Genomic DNA, 23840 nt, shown 5'->3' on the forward strand with positions numbered 1-23840 from the left:
ATAATAAAATTGTAATATTTAGAAGGGTTGTACCAAACACTCAACATCTTAGAATCTCATGGGATCCCTCTACCCTGCATCTTAAGTTAGACAGCCCATATTTGGAGTCTTGCCCAATAGCAAATGAAACATCATTCTGGTACCAGGTAACGTACCACTGTTGTGTAGTGGTCCAAGTGTTGTACTAGGACTCTGGGAGACCAGGGTTCAACCCCTGCTAGGTTGTGAAAATCTAACGGATTACATAGGACAAGTCATAAAATGAGCCTCAGAGAAAGGCAATGGCAAACCCTTCTGAGCAAATCTTGCCAAGAAAATCCCACAATAGTTTCGCCTTCAGGTTACCGTACCTCAGAAATGACTTGAAATACAGTCACAAGTTAAAGATGCTTTTTATTTATCTTATCATTCCAGAACATAACAAATCAGAGTGGGAGTGGGCATAGAAGACCTCCAAATGTTGGATTGCTATTCCCAACATCCCAACACCATTGTTTGTACACTAGCGCTGGTGGAAGCTGCAGGCCATTAGCATCTGGAACAGCACATGTTTCCCACCTCTTCTACAGGAGTTCATTTTACAGGGCAGTGGCATGCTCTCATCAGTTCAATACAAAAAAAAAAGACCCTGCATCAAAGTAAAAGGCCAATTTACTTCCTGCCAGGAATAAGCAATTCAAACCTGCTAATAGTTTTTCAGAAGAGCACTTCTCTGGAACACTGGGCTGAGCAATCCTGTTGTGACTAGGGAAATGTAAGGGCTGTAGAATTAGAGCCCACCACCATTAGAATGCAAGCAACCATGCAGCTTTCCACCACTTCAAAAGAGCCTCCCACAGAAGGCTACCTTCTTAGTCTCCAGCATCCAATTTTCAGGTGTTCTCCCAAATTTGGAATTTGTCCCATGAAGACAAATCCTAGGATTGGGTTCAGCTCAAGGTTTTGGTGGAAAAACTTCCAAGTCTAAAGCCTGACAATATAAAGAGGGTAGGGGGAGGCATAGTGGTTTGAGCATTGGACTCTGGAGAGCAGGGTTTGATTCCCAGTGTGGCCATGAAAACCAATGAGTGATCTTGGGCAAATCACACCGTCTCAGCCTCAGGGGAAGGCAAAGGCAAACCTCCTCCAAACAAATCTTGCCAAGAAAACCCCTTGATAGATAAAGAATTTAAAAATATAAGTTAAGCCAGAAAAAAGGAAACGCTTGCAGCTACTTAGCTTTAGTCTTATTGTATCTTTTATCTCTGTAAATGTTTCTCTTTTTCTTTGCTTTTTATGTGTGAGCAATATTGCAAGTAATCCATGGTCTTTTTATAGAAATTGACTTTAAGGTGTGGAGTAGCCAATTTGTTGCTAAAATACTTTATTTTGTACATAACCATCCTGCTAATCAGCATATTCTCTACACTCTTACACCTACAGGATTATTGAATAAGAATATTGATAACATTGCATGAAGATGTGAGGTGCCAAACAGAGGCCTCTGACATATAACTAGCTGATATTATTTTTGAGTAGATATCTAGTTACGTACATAAAGATATAGTAAGTACCAATTATAACTCTAAGGTATAGTAAAGAGAGTACCACTTTAGACAATTGAGCTATATTTACTGCCACAATGAAAGTATGAAAAGAGCTATTTCCCCCCCTCTGGCTCTCTGTTTTTGTTTTCTGTTTCTCTCCAAATTAAGGATTTTGATAATCTTGTGTTAATCCTTTGTTATATTTGTTAATCAGAAAGAAAAAATAGAAAAGATGGCATTTCAGAAAAAGGTATTCAGTCAACAGCTCAATCAGACCACGATCCAGAGAAGATCAACAGAAGATGGTATTAAAATTATGGATCCTAATATGTTGGTATTGGATGAGATCAGCAAGATTCTTTCTTGTTTTTGTGCTTAGAGCAACAATTGAGGGTTAAGGGGCCACACTTCCTCAAGAAGACCTTGAAGAGATGCACACACCCCACAATGATTTTTGTCCCTACATGCCCTTTAAGGAGTATGGAGGGCATTTCTGCCAGGATTTTGCCCCTGTGGGCTATTTTACGTTTGAGACAGGTCTTTTTTTGTATGTGACCCATTTCCTGGTCTGAAGTGGATTGAAAGGGATGAAAATTGCAAACATACCCCACTAGAGCACATTGGTATCCCATTGGGGAGGAAACACCAGTAGCTCCAGATCTTGATTTCTTCCACTTGGAAGTAGCGGACTTGCTACCTCATTTAGATAATAAAAAAGAAATAACTGACAGTGAACAGATTCTAGGAGAAATTTACCACCATACTCTCCTCACCCAGGTACAACATCAATGGGATTTTGGTGCATATAGCTCTCTACCTCCATAGTGGAACAACAGTAGAAGACTGAGATAGTGCTGTAATAGAAACCAATTTGCTTGGAGAACAATAACAGAGGAAGGTAGAGAACATGGGCTGCCCCAGTGTGGGATGATACAGATTGATGTTCTGTGTATGTTAGATATAGCAAGCATGTAATAACTTCACAAGTATCTGACTCAGCTGCTCACTGGCCTTCTTCGGCAAAATCATGCTCCATTCAACCTTTCTCAAATGTTGTTTTCACTGTTCACTGCTTTCAGTGGTGCAGAAACAAACTGCAATTTGTAGAACAAAGTAGGCAGGGACCATGTGCCTTTTTTCTAAACCTGACTGCACTCCAGGAAGCTGCCTAGGACAGGCAATTTGCTTAAAAACCTCTGTGATTATCATCCCTTATTTTAAAAGCACGTAGTTTTCTTTGTCATGGCACAAGGGCATGATGCAAGCTAGGTTACTTTTTTTTTATGGAAGGGGAGGATAATTACCCATGTTATAGAGCATAGAGCAAATGCAATCTGTCAGGATGTTATGTGTGTTGAAAAAGAGGTAGCTAATAGCTTTATCTTCTGGCATATTATATCTTAGTATCCAATCATACCTGTACGGCCATTGTTCTTGCAGCATCTGTAATCTTTCTTGCAAGAGTACTATCTCTCAGGTTGAAGCTAAAATATTCAGTGGTACTGGCACATACAAAGTATGCAGAAGAGTCCAGATTTTAATCCAAGTATCTCTAGTTTAAAAGATCAGGTGGCGGGTGATGGAAAAGAAAGAGGGATGGGAGAGCCAGTGCGACTTGAAATAAGACTATTAGGTTAAATGAACCACAGCTGGGAAAAGTTACTTTTTGTACTACTGTTCTGATAATCTTCTAGCCAGCATGGTCACAACAACTGAGGGATATGGGAGTGGCAATCCAAAACAAAATTCCCAAATTCTGATAACAAATCAGTTGTCCAAACGGTGTAACATCTTTCTGCCTGTGCATACTCTTTTTAAGGCCTTCTTGAGGACAAACAAGGACCTCTCAAACCAATTACTGGACAAACAAAAGCCATATACAGGCTGAAACATGTTGGGCTTTTTTCTTTATCAAAAAGAGAAGCATCTTTGAGCATCTTGAGACATGTCTCTAGTTCCGTCTTCAGATTTCACTGCGTACTCCCCAGTTTTTGTTTCCTTCGACATGATATAAGGCAGCTTCCCAGATTTGCAGGAATGTGTAAAGAACTGTCTCTGTCTCTGTGCGATAATGGAATTGAGAAAAAAGCTCAGGTATCAGTATTTTTTATAAGTTTTTCTTTTCTTTTTTTGGCTTCGTTTTGTCATGAAGAAACCACTTCCCCACCATTCACAACACAAACAATCAAGTACAAGCATTACCCGAATTCCACAGAAGGGCACCACCAGGGTGCAGCAATTTCAAAATGTCTATATTAAGAAATTATGTGGCATTCTTTTTTGTTCCCCTTTTCCACGTATTTAATCATGGGTTTGGAGCTGGAGGTTTGAAGAAACCTATCTTCCGGAAATAGCGGACAAGGAATGGCACTGAGACTAAAGTGATGCTGATGCGGACTGGAGCGAACAGTTTGTGGACTGCATAGGCCAATAAAAAAGTGCTTGTCCCAGCAGCTAACTTGGATTGTACCAGATCCTCATCAAATCCCAGCTTGAAGAGAATGGCAGTCATGTCCACTCCACTAAAAAGGAAGAAAAACATACCACAGCTTAATTTAGTAACACTAAACAGAATACTTGTGGGTTTTTAGAAGTTGCTTAGTTTTTAGTCAAGACAAGTCAGGCCTTTAACAAAATACCTGCCCCAAAGTAAGTGCTCCTGTTCAGGCTCCAGCTAATATGAAGCATGTACTTTTTAGTGCTGTGTAGGCCACTTGGAGAAAGGAGAAGAGTAACCTGCCTCTCCCAATTCATTTTACCACATAGCTTTAGATCAGGAGTGGAGTACCTTTGGATCACCAGATATTTTATAAAACGAACTCCCACAATCCCTGACCATTAGTTATGCCAACTACAACTCCCAGCATTCTTCACTATTAGGTATGCTATCCAGTAATAGCATACCTATTACTAATTCAAAAAAACAATTAAACAATGTTAAAAGTTAAAAGAGTTATGTATTAAAATGTAAAAATGTGTTAAAAACCTCAATACAAACTACACAGCATTTAAAGCCCAGCCTGTGTCAGTCTGAAAAAGCCTGACGGCACAAGAATATTTTTATCTGCTGCTGAAAGGAAAGCAGGGATGGGGCCATCCTGGCATCTCTAGGGAGGGAGTTCCAGAGCCTAGGAGCAGCCACCAAGAAGACCACCTTTCTCGTTCCCACTAAACATGCCTGAGAGGTGGGACAGAGAGGAGGGCCTCTACAAACAGTCTCAACACTCTAGTGGACTCATACAGGCCTTCAAATATTATATCAAATTCCTCACTCCTCTCCCTGTCATCAGTGTCAAGCAGCATAGAAAACATACCTTGATACAGCTAAATAGAACATTCCCAGAGACATCAATGAAATCCCAACGTGGAATGCCACTGCTACAGCTCCATATTCTTTAAAAACTGTCTTCAACTGCTGAGATTTGTTGGGTTTCTTCCCATTCTCCTGACTGGGATCAGTATGATCATTTTCCAGGGTTCTGCTAGTGTCCTATATAGAAGGTGGGAACAAGGAAGTAATGCTGTCATTAAAATGTAGATCTGCTTTGACCTATGGCACCCCCATGAACAAAAGACTTCAAAGAGATCCTGTTACTAACAGCCGTACACTTAGGTCCTGCAAGATCAGGACATGGCTTCGTCAATTGGGTCAATCCACCTAAAATGTAGATTTCCTCTTGTAGGCTGCGTCCACACTGCAACGTAATCCAGTTAGACAGCACTTTAAATGCCATGGCTCAATGCTATGGATTTCTGGGAATTGCAGTTTTGTAAGGCATTTAGCCTTCACTGTCAGAGAGTTCTAGGCCACAACAAACTACCAATCCCAGGAATCCCAATAGAAAGGACACATGGCAGTTAAAGTAGAGCCAAACTGGATTATTTCTGCAGTGCGGATGCAGCCCTGGTCATTAATTCTATGTTCATTCTAGAGCAATGGTACCTTGTTCTATTGTTGGAATATATTGTCTCATTGAGACATCCAAGACATTAGTTCTTTGCATAAGCTGAGGTCAGTGTTTTGTTCACATATTATACTGCAGTTTGTGTTTCCCTAACTCCATGGCAGCATCATTACTTCTGATCAGCAATGTTCACTTATGCACTTATAACAAGAATGGGACTCATACCAGCCGGAAACAGGCTTATTTAGATTGGCCCAGTACACACCTCAGTGATGCCCTTGCCATGTGCTAGGGTTGCCTCAGGGTGGAGCACCCACATGCCCTGCAACCCTAGCACATGACGAGGGCGTAATAATGGCGGGACCCTTTATACCTGGGTGCCGCCACTGTTACGTAAGCGCCACATGGTGTCCGCACAGTGCCACATGGTGCTTATGTAACGAGTGCGCCAGTGGCACACTTGTTACACTGCCCTTGCGGCGTAAAAAGAACCCGTAAAAAGGACCCGCAGCTGCGGCTTCCCTCTGGCAGAAAAGCAGGGGCCGGCAGGCTGCCGTTTTTTGGTGGTCTGTACTGCGCCATTGTCTGTTTTATCCCTAACTCTTCTGAGTCTAACTAAGCCCAATCTCTTCTTTTCATTGTTACAGATAATAGTCTTTCTAACAACCCTTTCAACCACTGTGCCAATCACCAGCTATGCCAACATTTCCTAATCTCACTCTTTCCAACAGATCACTTCATTTACACACATAATTATACAGTTGGCCCTCTGTATCCATGGATTCTTTATCCAGATTCAACCATCCACAGCTTGAAAATATTTTTTCTTAAAAAATTCCAAAAAGCAAACTTTGGCGCTTTACAAAGCGCCTAAAAAGGGCGCTCTGCCGGTGCCCGTGATTGCTGTGCCAGGGAACCGCAGTGGACAAACCGCATGGTTCCCCAGCACAGCAAAAAGAATCCGGAAAAAGTGGGTTCTTTTTGTGGTGTGGAAATGATGCCGCAAGGTGCCAATGGCGCACTTGTGGCGTCATTTCTGCGCTGCAACATGCGGACGCTAAGCATCCGCAACATCAAAATGGTGGCGCCCATGTGTATAGGGCGCTGCCATTTTGTACGTGCTCAGCACATACTAGGGTTAGGGGCATCCGGAATGATTTTGCCATTTTATATAAGGGACACCATTTTATTATGCCATTATATTTAATGGATAGAGTAGAGTAGTGGTTTGAGCATTCAATTAGGACTCTGGAGACCAGAGTTCAGATCCCCGCTCGGCCACAAAAACCCATTGGGTGACCAACCACACTCTCTCAGCCTCAGAGGAAGCAAATGGTAAACTCCCTCTGAAGAAACTTGCCAAGAAACCCCGTGATAGGTTTGCCTTATGGTCACCATAAGTCAGAGACAACTTGAAGACACAACACACACACACATTTAATGAGACTTGAGCATCCATGGATTTTGATATCCATAGGGGGCTCCTGGAACCAAACTTTAGTGGATACCAAGGGCCCACTGTATTTTATATTAATTTCTGTACAACTTAAAACAAAAACAAAAGTCCGTAACATCATAAATATCCATGCCAGTGTATGGTGGGGATGGTGGTTGGGAGTATCTTTGCCAGGGTGAGCTGCTGCTTGAGATGCTGTTAATTTATAATGCCAAGGATCAAAGCATGGAGTTACTCCTTAGAAAAGAACTTGGAAAGGTTCCATTAACTACATGACCCACATTACCCAGAATCTGGGAATTTCCCCATGGGGCTGCTATGCCCATTGCCCATTTTTCATTGCCATTGTACCGTTTCCTCTCCTAGAATAGTTATATGGGCAAACCTGATCTTGGCCTACATATGCTGGCTTTGTACTGAATTTTTGTTTTTGGATTTCTACTTATATATATATCATATAAATTTGATTTTGTTCTGTTACAGTATTATCGTTTTGTTTTAAAATTGTACCATGTCCATAAACATCTTATAAATATAATATAGTAAAATATTATTTACGGGTATCCTATAAATGCACTTTTAAATATTTTATGAAGATGCTTACAAGCATAAGTTATATTTTATCATCTTTTTATTAGTTTTTTATTGTTAACAAAATAATTATTTTTGATGTAATTTTTTATTGGTTTATCATGGGGTAAACAACAGGATTATTGATACCAACAGGAATTAGGACTGAATCCAAGTTTATACCATTTCAATATTGGCTCAAGTTTTCAGGTTTCTGCCACAGTGTGCAAAGGGGAAAGGAAATATTGTATTGCCTCAGACAACATGACTAGTAATATAGCCAGCCATCTGATACCACTGAGAGAGAGAGAGAGAGAGAGAAATGCTGACTTAAAATAATGCATCCCTGTAAAATATGGGCATTTTCCACTCCTGTTCATGTTGTGCAATACCTATGCTTGTAACCAAACACTGAAAACACAGAAAATGGATCGCTGGAGAATTGCTAACAACTGCTTGCTTGCTGAAAATGTGTGCAGCTAGGCTGCTCTGAAATACTGCACATCAAATAAAGCAGTCTAGAATAGAATAACAGAATTATAGAATGGGAAAAGACCACAAGGACCATCCTGTCCAACCCCCTGACAGATGGCCATCCAGCCTCTATTTAAAAACCTCCAAATTAGGACTCCATCACACTCTGAGGCAGCATATTCCACCATCAAAGAAGCTCTTACCATTAGGAAGTTCTTCCTAATGTTGAAGTGGAATATCTTTTCCTGCAATTTGAATCCACTGTTCTGTGTCCTAGCCTGTGGAGCAGCAGAAAACAAGCCTGATCCCGCCGCAGTACGACAGGAATTAGTTCTAAAAAGAACTAATTCTGGGCAGGTAGCTGTCCAAAAGTGCTGTGGCCCAACCCACCCCCCAACAAATAAACAAACAAAAAACTCACAATGACTGTGGCCCCTTAAAGTCTAATATTTCTCATTAATCGGTGATCGATCTGGTAGTCTTTGAGAGGATACTGATTTTCCCTTCCCTTGCTGCTGCTGGAAGAATGAGTTTCGCATTTCTGGATTCCAAGAGATGCTGTGAGTAATAAATACCCATGAAGACCCTACCCTGATCAATCTGCAGAAACAATTCAGCTGGAAAAACAGACTGGGGAATGCAATCTTGCCTCCTTCTTTTAAAACAGGGAAGAAGATGCTGGAAAATATAGGAAGAATTGGTTGGGAGCTAAGGAAAGAGGAAATTCAGTAGAGCTGCCTCCTCGATTGGTTCCAGCTGACCCATCAGGAACGCTAGTGGCACGGTGGTTAAATGCCTGTTCTGCAGCCACTCACTCAAAACCATAAGGTTGTGAGTTCAGTACTAGCCAGGGCTCAAGCTTGACGCAGGCTTGCATCCTTCTGAGGTTGCTAAAATGAGTATCCAGCTTGCTGGGGGCAATTAGTTTAGTTATAAAATGCTTAGAGACTGCTTAGTTCAATATGAAGAGGTATAAAAATGAAGCTGCTATTGCTATTCTAGGTTCTCTTTTATACTACACAGACATACCATAGTGACACTTAATTGCTATGGCTCCATCTTACAGAAGCATGGGATTGTAGCTTCAAGAGGTACTTATAATCCTGTCATGGTGCTCTAGTGCAGTGGGGGCAAACCTATAACATGTGTGCCATCTCTAGAATGTGGAGCTCTCTCTGCCTGCATGCACGCCTGCTCCTCCTTCTCTGCCCTCCTATCCCTTCAACCATCTCTGGGGAGACAGTTAAAGAGATGGGAGGACGAAGGAAGAGCCGGCACATGCTTGTTGTTGTTGTTGTTATTATTATTATTATTATTATTATTATTAACTTTATTTATAAAGCTCTGTACATTTACACAGTGCTGTACATAAAATAGAATACAATAAAATAAAATGGACCTGCCAGTGGCGTACATTCTAGAAAATAGAATATAATACAAAATTGAAAAACAAAGTTCCTCCTCTTCCCCAGTCCTCCCGTGCCTTTAACTGGTTTCCTGAAGCCAGTTAAAGGCAGGGGAGGGTGGGAGAAGAAGCAGAGCAGGTGTGCGCCTGTCCCTTTCCTCCTCCTATGCTTTTAACTGGCTCCCACAGCCTCCCTTGAGGCTGAGAGAGTGTGACGTGTGTGTGGTGCTTTCAAGTCGTTTCCAACTCATGTAGAAACTAAGGTGAAACTATCATAGAGTTTTCTTGGCAAGTTTCATCGGGGGGGGGGGAGGTGCTATTGCTAATCTGAGGCTGAGAGATTGTACCTTGGGTGTGTGTGTGTGCCTTCAAGTCATTTCTGGCAACCCTAAGGTGAAACCATCATGGAGTTTTCTTGGCACATTTCATCATAAGCTGGAAGTCCTGCCCCTGGAAGGTGGAAGTCCTGCCAGGAAGCACCCCCACTTCCCAAGAAGGCAGAAGTCTCCTCCCAGCACTGGGTGACACCTGGTGTGGGAATACCACTGAGCTTGGGCACTCGGTCTTTCAAAGGTTCGCCATCACTGCTCTAGTGCCTCACCAAACAACACATCCCAGGATGCAGCCATGGCAGTTAAGTTGGGATCATATAATTATATATGAGAGACTTGGAAATTCTCTCAAGGGGGAAGAACATCAAGAAACTATTGAGTGGAAACAGACAAAACATCTCATGTACAAAGGGATATCACACAGTCGTATCTATACCAATTTTGCACAACATATGGCTAGATCTTGGAGAAAAAAATACTTTTGTGAACTACATTTTCCAGAATCCAACAGCCAGCATAGCAAATCCTCCCACTGATCTAGCTGAATACTATCGGCTCTGAATGGTGGAAATTTGCAGACCATCTCTGTGTTCCATATTGCATTGTAAGCACTTGCATGCATGCAGATACTGAAAAAATATGATTTGGTTACAATATGGAAGTATTTTTAAATGAAAATTTCCTTGAGCAGAAAATCCACTGCTCCAGTGGAGGAATTTATCTGGAGATATATTGTAGTAGTCCGTGTTTTTCTGACATTCATTGTGGTTGTGCATGTCTTTTCCAAATTATGGGAACCCTAAGGCCAATCAATCCTAGAGCTTTATTGGCATGATTCATTAAGGAAAGGTTTGCCACTCCCTTCCTCTGAGGCTGAGAGAGTGCAATTTCCCCAAGGTCACACAGTACACTTCCATAGCTGAGCAGGGATTCAAACCCTGGTCTCCCAGTCTTAGTTCAATAGTCAAAGCACTACAGATGGTGCCTCTCTTTTGTGACATTAAGAGATATTAATGCAGGAGCACAGCTGATCTTTTTCACAATGAAACATAGTGCAAATCTGGTGCATTTATGAAGAAACATCTTACTGGTGTGATAGCAGCCTTCTCTAACCTTGTGTCCTCCAGATAGCATTACCCCTGTCATACTAGCTGGGTGAATTCTGATAGCTACTATAGTCTAAAAAGTAACTCTTCCAGTCTCTACACTTGGCAGGCCACCTTATATTTAAGCTCACATATTCCAGAGGCCTGATATTAAAGTAACAGAGTGTGAAGGGATGTGGCAGTGAAAGAAGGAATATTGTACACTGTCAACAAGAGTCCTTTCAGTTCCCCGCATCAAAGCTTTGTATACATTTAATTACAAACAAAATCCCAGCCAAGAAAACTGGAGAAAGGCTGATTTGTTTTGGTTCTGTAACAAAGCATGTGCGTGTACACACATACACATAAGAGACTGTGGGGTATTTTACTGATGGTTAAAAAGTCATGAGGAAGAGACCCAAGAGCAATCTTTCCAATTTGACAATGCCTTTGGCAGTACAGACTGGGACACAATTTGGCTCTCATGCCTCAGCGTTGTTCATCTCAAAAATCACCCAAATAGTGTGCATATTTATGTGGGGCTTTCCCTCCCTCTCCTTTTCTGCTTAATAGCCATGGGTGGGTAACAGGCAGGTATGAGGAGAAAGGAAAGTACTCCTATCTCACATCTGATAGAGAAAGTGTGCACTGATTAAAGATCCTGTTTAAGGAGCAAAGACACCAATGGTTTCAAGAAAGAAACTAAGGCCTGTTACAGACTGCCAAAATAAAGCTGCTTCGGGTCTCTTTGGAGGTATGCTATTTAAATGATGCATGGGTCCTAAGAGTCCAGAGCTCACGCCAAAGCCACACTTCATTCCTAAGGACTGGAGTGCAGCTTTGGTGCAGCTTCTGGATTCTTAGGATGCATACATCATTTAAACAGCATACCTCCAAAGAGACCCGAAGCAGCTTTATTTTGGCAGTCTGTGGCGCGATACAAACCGCCGCTTTGCGGCGTTCCCCCGCCGGCGCCATTTGCTCCGCGCGGGAGCTGCAGCAGCCAAACCGCGCGGCTCCCACGTGGAGCAAAAAAGAAGCTCCATTTCGGAGCTTCTTTTCGCGGCGCACTGATGATGTCGCGAGGCGCCGCTGGCGCATTCGTGACGTCATAGGCGACGCGACACGTCTGGACGCTATGCGTCCAGTACGTAAAGATGGCGGCGCCCATGTGGAAGGGGCGCCGCCATCTTGTACGTATTGTATACGTACTAGGGTTAGGGGGGTGCGGAAGCACCGCCCCTTCCTAACCCTAGTACGTATACAATACGTACTATATGGCGGTGTGTATCCTGCCTGTAACAGGCCTAAAGGTTTGATTATAGAAACCCCATTCAAGATAGGAAAGTTACTCAGGATGCTAATCTAATCTAGCTTCATTCTAGGGAAGAGCTGACAGAGAACTGGCAGGAACATAAGAGTGGAAAATCATTGCTTAGTGTATTATTAGTTTACACCACAATGGGGTCAGATAGAAAGACCAGAAGGGAAGACACTTTGGGTCACTCAGACTATTGAACCCAATTACTACTGCCCTCTCTGAGGCATTCTTGACTCTTAGTGCAAAGTGTTGTTGCATTTCTAACAGTATCATCTCTCTTTGTCTTCCTGTTTCTTGCCTGATCACCTCTGATAAGCAAATCTTTGCAAAGCACCAGCATGCCCTAGTCAACAAAGCCTCTTGACAATGAAGCTCCTTTTTACAAAGGCTTTTACATCAACCCTTGCTGCTTGTCCTTTGTCTAACTGCAAGTTTTTCATCATTGCAATTGGGAGGATTGTGAAGGAGGGGGGATATCAAGTTGCAACACTGTGTCTGTAGTAAACAGTGCAATAAACAAATGTTTGACCAAGAAATAGCAAGATTCTACTCTTACCATGTGGGTCTGCTTACAACAGGCAAGGTAAACAGCAGGTGCCCCCTGAATACTGTACTGAACAAAATGGGACTGAGGTGGTGGTGGTGGTAGAAGCAGGCATGTCTGCCTCACCAGCTACCCTTAACATGTTTAAAAAAGAGGAACAAAAATCCGTTTCCTGATGCAAGGTTTACCTAACCTGGTTGTTTTTTTCAAAATGTGAAGATTCTTAGTTTTTAATAGTTTTTTCCCTGAAATATGTTGCTCTTCAGTATGTTTGGTATAGGGACCTACCATTATTCTTTGCATATTATAACCAGCCCTTGGTGTTGGTATGATGATGATGATGATGATGATATTTCTTACCCACCTCTCCCCAAGGCTTGAAGCAGAGTACAAAATAGATTAAAACACGTAAAATCACCTAAACATTATAAAAGCAAGAAAGAGACTTCCAATAATGCCCAAAAAGAAAGCTAGAAGTAACTGTAAGTCAATTTCCGGTTTTGAAATATAATTGGAGTTTTTTATGTTCAACTGTGCAGTAGAGCTATGCTTTACAAGGTGAATTACTGAACCCAGACACTTGTGGAAAGGTATTTTATGGCACTTTACAGACCGCCCAAAAAGGGCAGTCTGCCGGCACCGTCATTTGCTGCACAGAGGAGCCCCAGCGGCCAAACCGCACGACTCCTCCGCGCAACAAAAAAGAAGCTGCAAAATGCAGCTTCTTCTTGCGGCATCCTTATGATGTCGCAAGGCGCCATTGGCGCACTTATGGCGTCATAATGGTGCCGAGATGTGCGAACGCTAAGCGTCCGCTACGTCAAAATGACAGTGCCCATGTAGAATGGGCGCCGTCATTTTGTACACGCTCGGCGCGTACTAGGGTTAGGGGCATCCTTTCCAGACGCCCTTTTCTAACCCTAGTACGTGCCGTGCATGTACTTTCCGCCCGTGCGGAACGGGTCAAAGTTTCTTTTTAGCCAGAGAAAGGGCAGTCTGGGAATCTTATAAGAGTTGAGGGCTGCAAAAATAGAGAACTAGGAAACTACATGTGGCCCAAAAGCTGTACCTTGCTCATGTCTGATGTACACTGTATATACTTCTCAGTCTCCAAAATTATTCTGCCTGCACTTGACAAAGTGGATTAAAAAAACACCCAACCCTCATATTACACTAAATATGTTAGTGATGAGGGCGCACTAAAATTTTGTTGTCCTGCTGCAACAAATCTAACACAGCAATATCTTTGAAATGTCTCTGAAATGTCTGCTAGTTCCCACAGGTTGATTAGGACTGGAAAGCACATACTGTGGAATGTGCTCTGGCTTGTATAACCCACTCCATGCTAAATTATAGAGTTGGAAGAAACAAAAGTTAAGGAATGAAATGGCAAACAATTATAAATTTATTCAATGTTCAGGGGAGCTATGGGTGATGTGTGTGTAGTTGCCTTATAGTGACCCCATGAATTTCATAGGGTTTTCTTAGGCAAAAAATACTCAGAGGTGGTTTTGTCATTTTTTCCCTTTGAAATATAGTCCACCGCACCTGATTCATTGGAAGTCCTTATCCCAAGTACTAGCCAGGACTGATCTTGCTTAGCTACCAAGATCAGATAGGATCTATTGCCTTTAGGTATTTAAGTTATTATTTGAGTGAGTGTGATATTATAACATAAAATTAATAAGGAAGTATTAATAATTGTTTTCTCTCGTTAACAGTAAATGGAAGCAATTGTTTTAACTGCACATTAGCCTCAAACATTTGTAACTGTGACTTGGATACATGCATATACATATGCATATATGTACATGTTTTGCACATAAATACATCCCTTTAACATTTGATTAAAAGGCAGAAATTTAGTTAAATAAAATGCTTGTAAAATAGCTGTGGGGATTGTGTTGTTTCCAGAGAGGGTTGAAACTGTAGCTTTCAGCAACAGACAGAAAAATAAAAAATACCAACAGAGGTAATAATCCATGACTTACAAAGAGAGATTCATTCCACTTCAGAGCTGGCTACCGGGTATTGTTTTTGATATTTGCCAAGTTTGCTGATCTCATTTTATCCTTTAAATAAACATTTCCCAAGAATATTTGGAAATGTCAGAAGCAAAGGTCATACCCAGGGGCTAAGATGCTGTTTTTCAACCCAACCAAAGCAGGGGCAAATTCATAAAAGCCACCAAGTTTATTGGTGGTCTAGAAAACATGGAAAGAAAGGAACTGATGTCAAGAGCCTTTAAGTGATGGGACTTGGCAGCCATTCAGCAGCTCATCATTATGCTGCTCTACTCCAACACTTCTGCTCAAAATAGCATCAAGTGTTTCCAGCTGAAAAACACAGGACGGCAATGTAAGAAGGACAATGAGCCAAGAACTTCTTTTGCTTTCTGTCAAGCATGAACAGGAGGTGGGTTCAGGGCTAGGGCATCAGGAACCTTTATCTTTTTTTAAAAAAATGCCAGCTCTTTGAGAAAAATAGTCAAGCAGGAAAATTTGAAAGGTTCATGGTAGCAGCTCTTTAAAAAGAAGAGATTGCAACAGGAGGACTTGGAAACCGCAACACATACCAGATGTTATTTTTATTTAACTAATTACATTTATGCATATAACATATATTATTTTATTTGTTTTTATTTAACTAATAACATCTATCTTCCAGCATTCTGCCAAGGTGCTCACGGTGGTGTACCTGACTCTAGTCATCCCTGACTTTATTCTCACAACAATGCTATGCGAGCTCAGCAAACAATTGGTCTAAGGTAACCTAGTTTATTGCATTGCTCTATGAGGCTCAACATCCCAGTCTAACCAACACCATACTGAACTACAGATACTTTTTCCTTTTACGATTCTATTAGTACTTTTATTTAACAACACTCAAAAACAGCATACAACATTCCATTCACAATTAAAAACAAAACGGTAACAAAACAACAACAAACCTACACCAAACTAACAATAATAATGAACAGTACTTCCTGTCCTCTAATTTCAAGTCATACTGTTACAATAAACTATACTTCCAATTCCAAAAATAACTACTGTATTCTATCTGCATCTCTCTATTTTTACTTATATGAGGGGAAAAAAAGACTTTAAGGCACAATCTTATAGATGCATGTGGATCTTCTCTAGATATTATTCCCTGAACTACAGATACTGAATAAAATACAAACCTGATTGCCTAAAAGTCATGTTTTTGAAAGTTAATTTGAAAAGCAAGCAAAGAAATACATAATTAATTACATTGTATGCTTATTATTCTATAATTAATTTGAATAAAAATATAAAGGTAGAATGACTGCAGGCTTTTTCCCCCCTAAGAAGAGCACTCCCATAAGCAACCTGAAATCTTTGGTCATACAATCCAAGAATGGTTCTACCAGCTCACTTTTGTTGTGTAAACCAGGCCTTAAGCTACAGTAAAAGAAACAGTATATACATCATAGGAGAGATGTCTGGACCTCTAGGCGCATTACAGACCGCCCAAAATGGGCGGTCTGCCGCCACCGCCGGTTGCTGTGTCTGGGAACCGCAGCGGCCAAACCGTGCAGTTCCCGGGCGCAGCCAGAAAGAAGCGCCGAAATGGCGCTTCTTTCTGGGCCCCAGAAGTGGCGCTGCAAGGCGCTAGTCACGCACTCACGGCGTCACTTCCGCTGCGCAACGTCCGGACGCTATGCATCTGCGACGTCAAAATGGCAGCCCCTGTGTGGACGGGCACCACCATTTTGTACGGACTCGGTCTGTACTAGGGTTGAGGGGCGTCAGGAAGTGACGCCCCTTCTCAACCCGAACACGCCCCTTCTCAGCCCTTAGCACGCCCCTTTGGCGCGTTTGTAATGAGCCCTAGTTATCCAAATTAGAACCGTATCACTTGTGAGGATGGGTTTTCTAGGAGATGCCTTCCAGGTTGTATATTCCTTAAATGAAAAACATAAGGCTGCTACTGTGTGAAAACAAGTCAGCACCACATTCTCCCTACCATCCCTAAAGTTCGCATAGTGTACAAAACCTCTGGCCACTGCTTCAGAGAGTGAAAAAAGCAATGAAACAGCACTTTATTTTGTGCAAAGTAAAGTAAAATTAAATTATTTACAACTGACCCAGTAGGAAAATATATGACAACTTCCAGCAAGCTTTTCTACAGCCCCTCCGAGACTACATCAGTAGGAAAACCATTGTGTCAAAAATTATATTTAGATTATAGAATAGTAAATGGTTCCCAGAGAAAATCACATCCCAACTCTCCCTGGAAGCCAAGTTGACTAATAATAATAATAAAAAATATTATTTATATTTCCCGTTTTCCCCTTCGGATCAAAGTGGGATTACAGCAGTAATGACTAGGTTGTCATTCTTCTTCTGAGGTTGAGAGAGTGTGATTTGCCAAAGGTCACCCAGTGTATTTCCATGGCTGAGTGGGGATTCAAACACTGGTCTTAGTCACAGTCCAATGCTCCAACCACTATACCATGCCGTCTCTCCTACCTGCTTATTGGGAGTTAAATGTGGATATGATGAAATTAAGCTTATTTATAATTGATCTGCAAAGTAAAAACTTCCTTAAATTTGCAGAAGGAAGCCACAAGTGGTGTGAACCCAAAATGTAATACGTAAAATAGATATCCTTTCACTGTGTCCACACCTCAATACATGTTAATTGCTTTTTATCTTGCTTTTTTAACCAGTGCTTTCGTGGTGATATAACAAGAGCCAAGGAGGAATGTTAAAACTTGGAATACTGCCAATCCCTTACATGGTTTCACTGTTATTTTTCAGTTTGTTGCAGTAAATCCAATGTATGCTAGTGACAAAAAGTACCAAATAGTGGTAACTACCCTGGGTCAATGAAGACAGTGTATAATCTTATGCAGTATGTGACCATGAGTATTTGCTGTTGTTGTTGTGTGCCTTCAAGTTGTTTCTGATTTATGGCAACATTAAGGTAACCCTATCACTGGGTTTTCTTGTTCAGAGGAGATTTGTCATTGCCTTCCCCTGAAGCTGAGGGCATGTGACATGTCCAAGATCACCCAGTGGCTTTCATGGTTGAGCTGGAAATTGAACCCTGGTCTCCAGAGTCCTAGTCCAACACTCAAACTACTACGGCATGCCATAATTTATTAATGACATTTCTATGTTGTTCCATAACCAGAATTTTTGAGGCATGTTATGTTTAATATTCTAGATGTGCTATAAATGCTTACTGTTAGCAGGAGGTAAAAACAACAGGAAAAGGGGAATTAGAAGAACAGAGAGGAATACTTTTGAAATCCTAGAAAAGCAAGGATACCTGAAGGGCTGATTTTTCCTCCCATGAGAGTCCTTGTGCTCACTCAAGTTCATCACTGAAGATCCTACTGCCTTTAGCAATTCCACTGATGTAGAAGGGAAAAGTCCTTTTCAGTAGTGGCACCCAGATTTTGCCCCAAGAAATCCCTCTTCTCTCTTTGATAGAGTTTTGTCATGACATGAAAACCATAATAATAATAATAATAATTTGTTTTATTTATATACCGCTATTCCAAAGATCATAGCGGTGAACAGCAAGTAAGCTAATTAGCAAGTAAGCTAATTTGCCCCCAACAGTCTGGGTACTCATTTTAGCGACCTCGGAAGGATGCAAGCCTGAGTCGAGCTTGGGCCCTTTTGCTGGTCTTGAACTCGCAACCTTGTGGTTTCGAGTGAATGGCTGCAGTACAGGCATTTAACCACTGCACCACCAGGGCTCCATGAGTGGTTGTTGTTTCCCAACAAGATTTTGGCTACAGCCAGATAATGATTTCAGACTGGATCCTCTAAATTCATGTTTTGACATCATTATCTTAGGTTTTTTTTAAAGCATTATATTGTTTTATAATGCTTGCTGAAAGTTGCCTTGGGCTCTGTTATGCAATGGAAAGGCAGGAGCCAAGTACTTTGATCAAACAATAAATGAAGAGTGAGCCAACTGCTGGTGTTAGCTCAAAAGTGCATGATAAATACAATGCAGTTGGTATACTGTATGGAATTCAAAAACATGGCTGTGTTAGTTTGGAATACAGTATCAGTGTGCAAAGGGATCTTGTAGCACCTTTGAAACTAACTGAGCAAAAGGAGTTGCAGCACTGGTTTCACAGATTTAGGTCCAATCCAAATTGCAGGAGTAATCCTGTTTGACACCACTTTAAATGCCCTGGCACAGTGCTAGGGAATCCTGGGAATTGTAGTTTATTGTGGCACCAGAGCTCTCTGACAGAAGAGGCTAAATGTCTCACAAAACTAGTTTCCAATATTCCCTAGCATTAAGCTGGGGAAGTTAAAGCCATCTAAAACTGGATTATTTCTGCAGTGTGGAGACTGGCCCTCAATCTACTTCCTCTGTGAGCTTGGGATGGTTTCTCACCAGCCATAAACTAAAGGAGTTGGTCTTCTGCAAAACCCAGGCCCTTCACTCCCAGCCCTAGAAGGCTCAAACTTCAGATCCCAGAAACCCCAGCCTCATCATGGCCAACAGTAAAGTATCAAGAGAACTGCAGGCCAAATTCAGGCTTACCACTCCTGAACTAAATTATACGGTGATTAATACAGGCCAAAGGCTTGTGGGTCTGATTACTGAGATAATAACACACAGCAAACTTCTATGCGCCAAATCTCTAAGCAAATGGAATACTCTGGAAGTAATAAATTTGTTAGTCTTTATGGTGCCACCGGAGAGACTAATATGGCCACCTGTCTGGCAAGTAAGCAAATATTCCATTACCTGTGATAGGTTCACCGTAGGGTTGTCATAAGTTGGAAATGACTTGAAGTACACAACAACAACAACAACAACAAAGGGCCTAAATATCTTGAAGGAACCATTGGATGGGAGACTGCCAATGAACACCAGGCGCTATAGGCTATATTTTAGAGGAAGGAACTGGCAAAACCTTCTCCAAGTATTCCTTGCCTAAGAAAACCTCTATGAAATGTATGGCGTTATCATAAGGTGTAGTGTTTTGCATGTTGGACTATGACATTGGAGAAAGGGTTGGATTCCCTGCTCGGCCATGGAAACCCACTGGGTGACCCTGGGTAAGTCACACGCTCTCAGCCTCAGGGGAAAGCAATGGCAAACCTCTCCTGAACAAATCCTGCCAAGAAAACCCTGTGATAGGGTTGCTCTAAGTTGGAAATGACTTGAAGGCACACAACAACGTCAAAGGCCATAAGTCAACAGGTAACTTGAAAGCAGATACACACATGTACTGTAGTGGCAAACCACCTTTGGCCATTCCTCGCCTAAGAAAACCTTATGAAATCTATGGGGCCGCCATAAGTTGGCTTGAAGGCACATACACAGATGCAGTGGCAAACCGCCTGTGAATATTCCTTCCCTCAGAAGACCCTGAGAAACTCCCAAATCAATAGGCACATGCAAAGCCCACCCCAAACCCAGTATCTCTAGGTTTCTCCCTCTCAAAACCAGTCTTACAACATCTTTGGCTGCCCCCCCAAGTCCTCCCTCCTGTCCCATGTTCTTTGGGGCCACCTCAACTGGGAGGGCGATCAGGTGTCCTAACAGCACAGGAGGACAAGGCACCACAAAATGTAGGACACTACAACATATAAAGAAAGCCAGTGTGGCTTAGTGGTTTGAGTGCTGGATTAGGACTCTGGAGACCAGGGTTCGAATCCTGGCTGGAGCATTAAAAAAACTCATTGGTGAAATCACCCTCTCTCAGCCTCAGAGGGTAGCCATGGCCAAACCTGCTCCGGAGAAGCCTGCCGAAGAAAACTCCGGGAGAGGGTCCCCTCAGGGTCTCCCTAAATCTGAAATGACTTGAAGGCACACAACCACCATCACCAGCACAACACATGCAAGTTATAAAAAGACTCATAGAAATATGAATATTGGTATAAATCTTCTTAGTCATATACAAATACTATACAGTGGACCCTTGTTATCTGCTGGGTTTGGTTCCAAGATCCCCAGTGCGTAACAAAATCCATGGATGCTCAAGGCCCATTCAATATAATGCCATAGCAAAAGGGTGTCCCACAGAAAAATGCAAAATCAAGGTTTGATATTTGAAACTCATACTTGTTTTGAACATTTCCAAACCGTGGATGCTTGAATCCATGTATAAAAATCCGTGTATAAGAAGGGCTGGCTGTATGTAAATATGAATACATATAATAAATAAGTATAAATATAAATCTTAGTCTTATATGAATCTATATATGATCAAATATAAATAATAAATATAAATCTCAATCATGTATAAATATAAATAATATAAACAAATACAAATAAATAAATAAAAGTCTTAGTCGTGTGTATATATATATATGTGTGTGTGTGTGTGTGTGTGTGTGTATATAATATGAATATAAGTAATAAATATAAGTCTTAGTCATGCATAAAATATATAGAACATAAATATAAATCTCCTTAGTTGTATATAAATAATAATAATTATTATTATTTATATCATGCCTCTCCCTGTATTGGATAAATAAATATAAATCTGTCATATATATATATATATATATATATATATATATACACAAATAAAAATATAAATAATAAATATAAATGTTAGTTATAATATATATATATATATATATACATCTGAGTCATATATATAAATATGTATAAAGTAAAAATAATATATACATATATAATAAACATAAATTTAAACCTTCTTAGTCTTATATATATATATATAATATAAAAGTAAATATAAATATGAAATCAATATAAATCTGTCGTGTATAACATATATATATATATATATATCATGAATATAAATCTTCTGAGTCGTAAATAAAAATGTATAAAATGAAATAAAAATGTTATCCTGCCGACTACGCCAATCAATCAATCAATCAATCAATCAATCAATCAATCAATCTAAATATATCTAGGGCTCTTTCCAGTCACAGGCGTCTATCTTCGTACATAGGTACATAATATATCTCTCTCAAGCTGTGGGAGGCCATTGCGGAGCTGCTAGCGAGCGGGGCGTCGGCGTGCCTTGTGCCACCCACCTTCCGGGGCCCCTCGGGGCTCCCTCTGCCTTGGAGCCTCCTGACCTGGGGCCCTCCTGCCAGCGCCCCTTTGGGGAACCCCGAGACCAGGAGCGGCGGCGGCGGCGGCGGCGGGCGGCGGAGGGGCTCCAGGGCCGGAGCCGAGGCGGAGGAGAGGCGGAGGAGGCGCAGCGGGCGTCCCGGCCCCGGGCCTCCTGAGCAGGGGCCCAGGCAGGAGCGGCCCAGCCAGAGCATGGCGCCCGGGAAGGACGGCCCCTAGTTCTGGGCCACAAGAGAGGAGCAGGAGGAGGAGGAGGAGGAGGCACCCGCCGGCGCCCAGCCCAGCGCCCCTTGGCCCCACGCCTCCGCCTCGTGGCGCCAGGCAGCGGCTCAGCTGAGCTCCCCCGGCTTCGACGGTGCCTCCCTCCTGGGCCAGCCCTCCTCCTCCTCAGGGCGAAGGGAGGCGGGGAACGACGGAGGACGGCCGGGGGCTCCAGGGTACACACCCAGCCTCCTATGGGGGTCTGTGTGTATGCATATATATATATATACACACACACACACACATAGAAACCCACGTGTGTATATGTGTGCGTATATATGTGTATATATATATGTATATATACACACACACACATATATATCCTCCAGATTACTGCCAAATGCATTGCTTATGTGTGTGCGTCCATATATATATATATATATATATGTAAATACACACACACGTGTATGTATACGTATGTGTGTGTATGTGTATATATATATATACACACACACACATATATATATACACATACGTGTGTGTATATGTGTCTGTGTGTGTATACACACGCAACCATATATGCTCCAGAATACTACCAAATGCACTATATATTTGTGTATATATGTGTGTGTGTATGTGTGTGTGTGTGTATATATATATAATGCACACACACACATAGTGCATTTGGCAGTATTCTGGAGCAAAACCAACCTTTTTGCAGACACATACACACAGGGCTCTCTCTATTCTTTTTTTGCACACGCACACACCCACACCCACACACACACACGTGCCCACGTATGAACATGGCTCTATGCAATTTATGTATGCCTGTAAATGACTTATTTGCCCAGAAGTGGCTTTTGCTCCAGAAGAGCTGCGCATGCTCTCTGGGGCGTGAAGGGCATTGCCAGCCCCTTTGGATCACAAACATTTTTCAGGGGTCCTGGAAAATCTCAGGTAAACGTTCTGGTGGACATTTTCAGACTTACAGTACGCACTAATACTATTAAAACAGGCTTAAACACCAAAGTGGCTTGTAGTTGAGGAGACCTTAAAACAGCAACACGAACCAACCCAATCTAGATAGATGCCGATGGGAAAGATGCAGTCTAGACTATGAGTCTGGACCAGTTCCACAGCCTATGAATGCTGTAGAGACCCAACAAAATCCTGTTGCTGGCCTTTTGTGGAAATTAAGCTGACTCAAACGCTAGAAATTAAGTTTGGTTTGAAAAGAACTGTGATCCGAAGAGGAATAGGGTTTGGGACATTTATGTGACAAAATACATATTTACTTCTTTTTAAAACAAAGTTAAAAACATCAGATGGCATAAAGGAGGTAAGATTGGAGGACACTCTGAAAGAGGAGAGCAGGTGAAATCCTGATCTATGTGTTTACTGAGCAAGGGCTAAACCAAAGTATGTGTCATTTATTTGTTTTCCATTAAACATATTCCAGTCCCCGACTTTTAATTTGGGGGTGCTGGACACCAATTTGAAACATGATCTCCAATCTAAATCAGCGTCCTTTGCTCACGCCGTGAAAATGCTCTTCTGCTGGAGCCAGTTAATGGCAAAAGCTTGCATGAATAAAAATACACGCTGGCAGTAGGAATGCAAAAAAGTGGGGAAGCTTAGTCTCATGTGGCAGCGAGTTCCAGACCCTGGGAGCAGCCACCAAGAAGGCCCACTTCATGAAGCATGCCTGTCAGGGAAGTAGGACAGAGTAACAGTCTTCTCCCGAAGACTACAATCTTTACAAAGGAAGAGGGGGGTAACCTAAATAAGCACTTTCCTGCCTGGGAAGCTTTGCTGCCTTTGGAGCACAAAAGGACTGCAGAGTTCAGCGCAAGCTGATAACAATGTCCAAACAGCATGAGGCCGGATGTGTGGCTGTGGAGGTACATACAGAGCGAGAATGCCCTGCAGAACAGTTGGGTCTTGAAGAAGAAACT

The 23840-nt window shown here is 41.9% G+C and overlaps 1 protein-coding gene across 1 annotated transcript; it reads right to left on the reverse strand.

Annotated features, from left to right (window-relative positions):
- Positions 1 to 373: 373 nt before the first annotated feature.
- Positions 374 to 21974, reverse strand: MIMS2 (mitochondrial inner membrane structural 2). Its single transcript, XM_089513795.1, has 3 exons — positions 21642 to 21974; positions 4841 to 5016; positions 374 to 4048 (listed from the first exon to the last, which is right to left on the reverse strand). The coding sequence occupies exons 1-3, from the start codon at positions 21873 to 21875 to the stop codon at positions 3832 to 3834; spliced, it is 627 nt and encodes a 208-aa protein (XP_089369921.1). The 5' UTR covers positions 21876 to 21974; the 3' UTR covers positions 374 to 3831.
- Positions 21975 to 23840: the final 1866 nt, after the last annotated feature.

Source organism: Sceloporus occidentalis, unplaced genomic scaffold (assembly GCF_023333645.1).
Source record: "Sceloporus occidentalis isolate IW3139 unplaced genomic scaffold, rSceOcc1.0.p SCAF_3, whole genome shotgun sequence".
Classification (NCBI taxonomy): domain Eukaryota; kingdom Metazoa; phylum Chordata; class Lepidosauria; order Squamata; family Phrynosomatidae; genus Sceloporus; species Sceloporus occidentalis.

Bases quoted from the DNA above. Each gene is read 5' to 3' on its own strand.
- MIMS2 (XM_089513795.1), bottom strand. From the start codon at position 21,875: ATGCTCTGGCTGGGCCGCTCCTGCCTGGGCCCCTGCTCAGGAGGCCCG. The intron at 5,017-21,641 runs GTGGGTGGCACA...CCTTCTATATAG, and splicing joins GCCCCGAGGGGCCCCGGAAG to GACACTAGCAGAACCCTGGA. The intron at 4,049-4,840 runs GTATGTTTTCTA...CTTCCTTTTTAG, and splicing joins TTCTATTTAGCTGTATCAAG to TGGAGTGGACATGACTGCCA.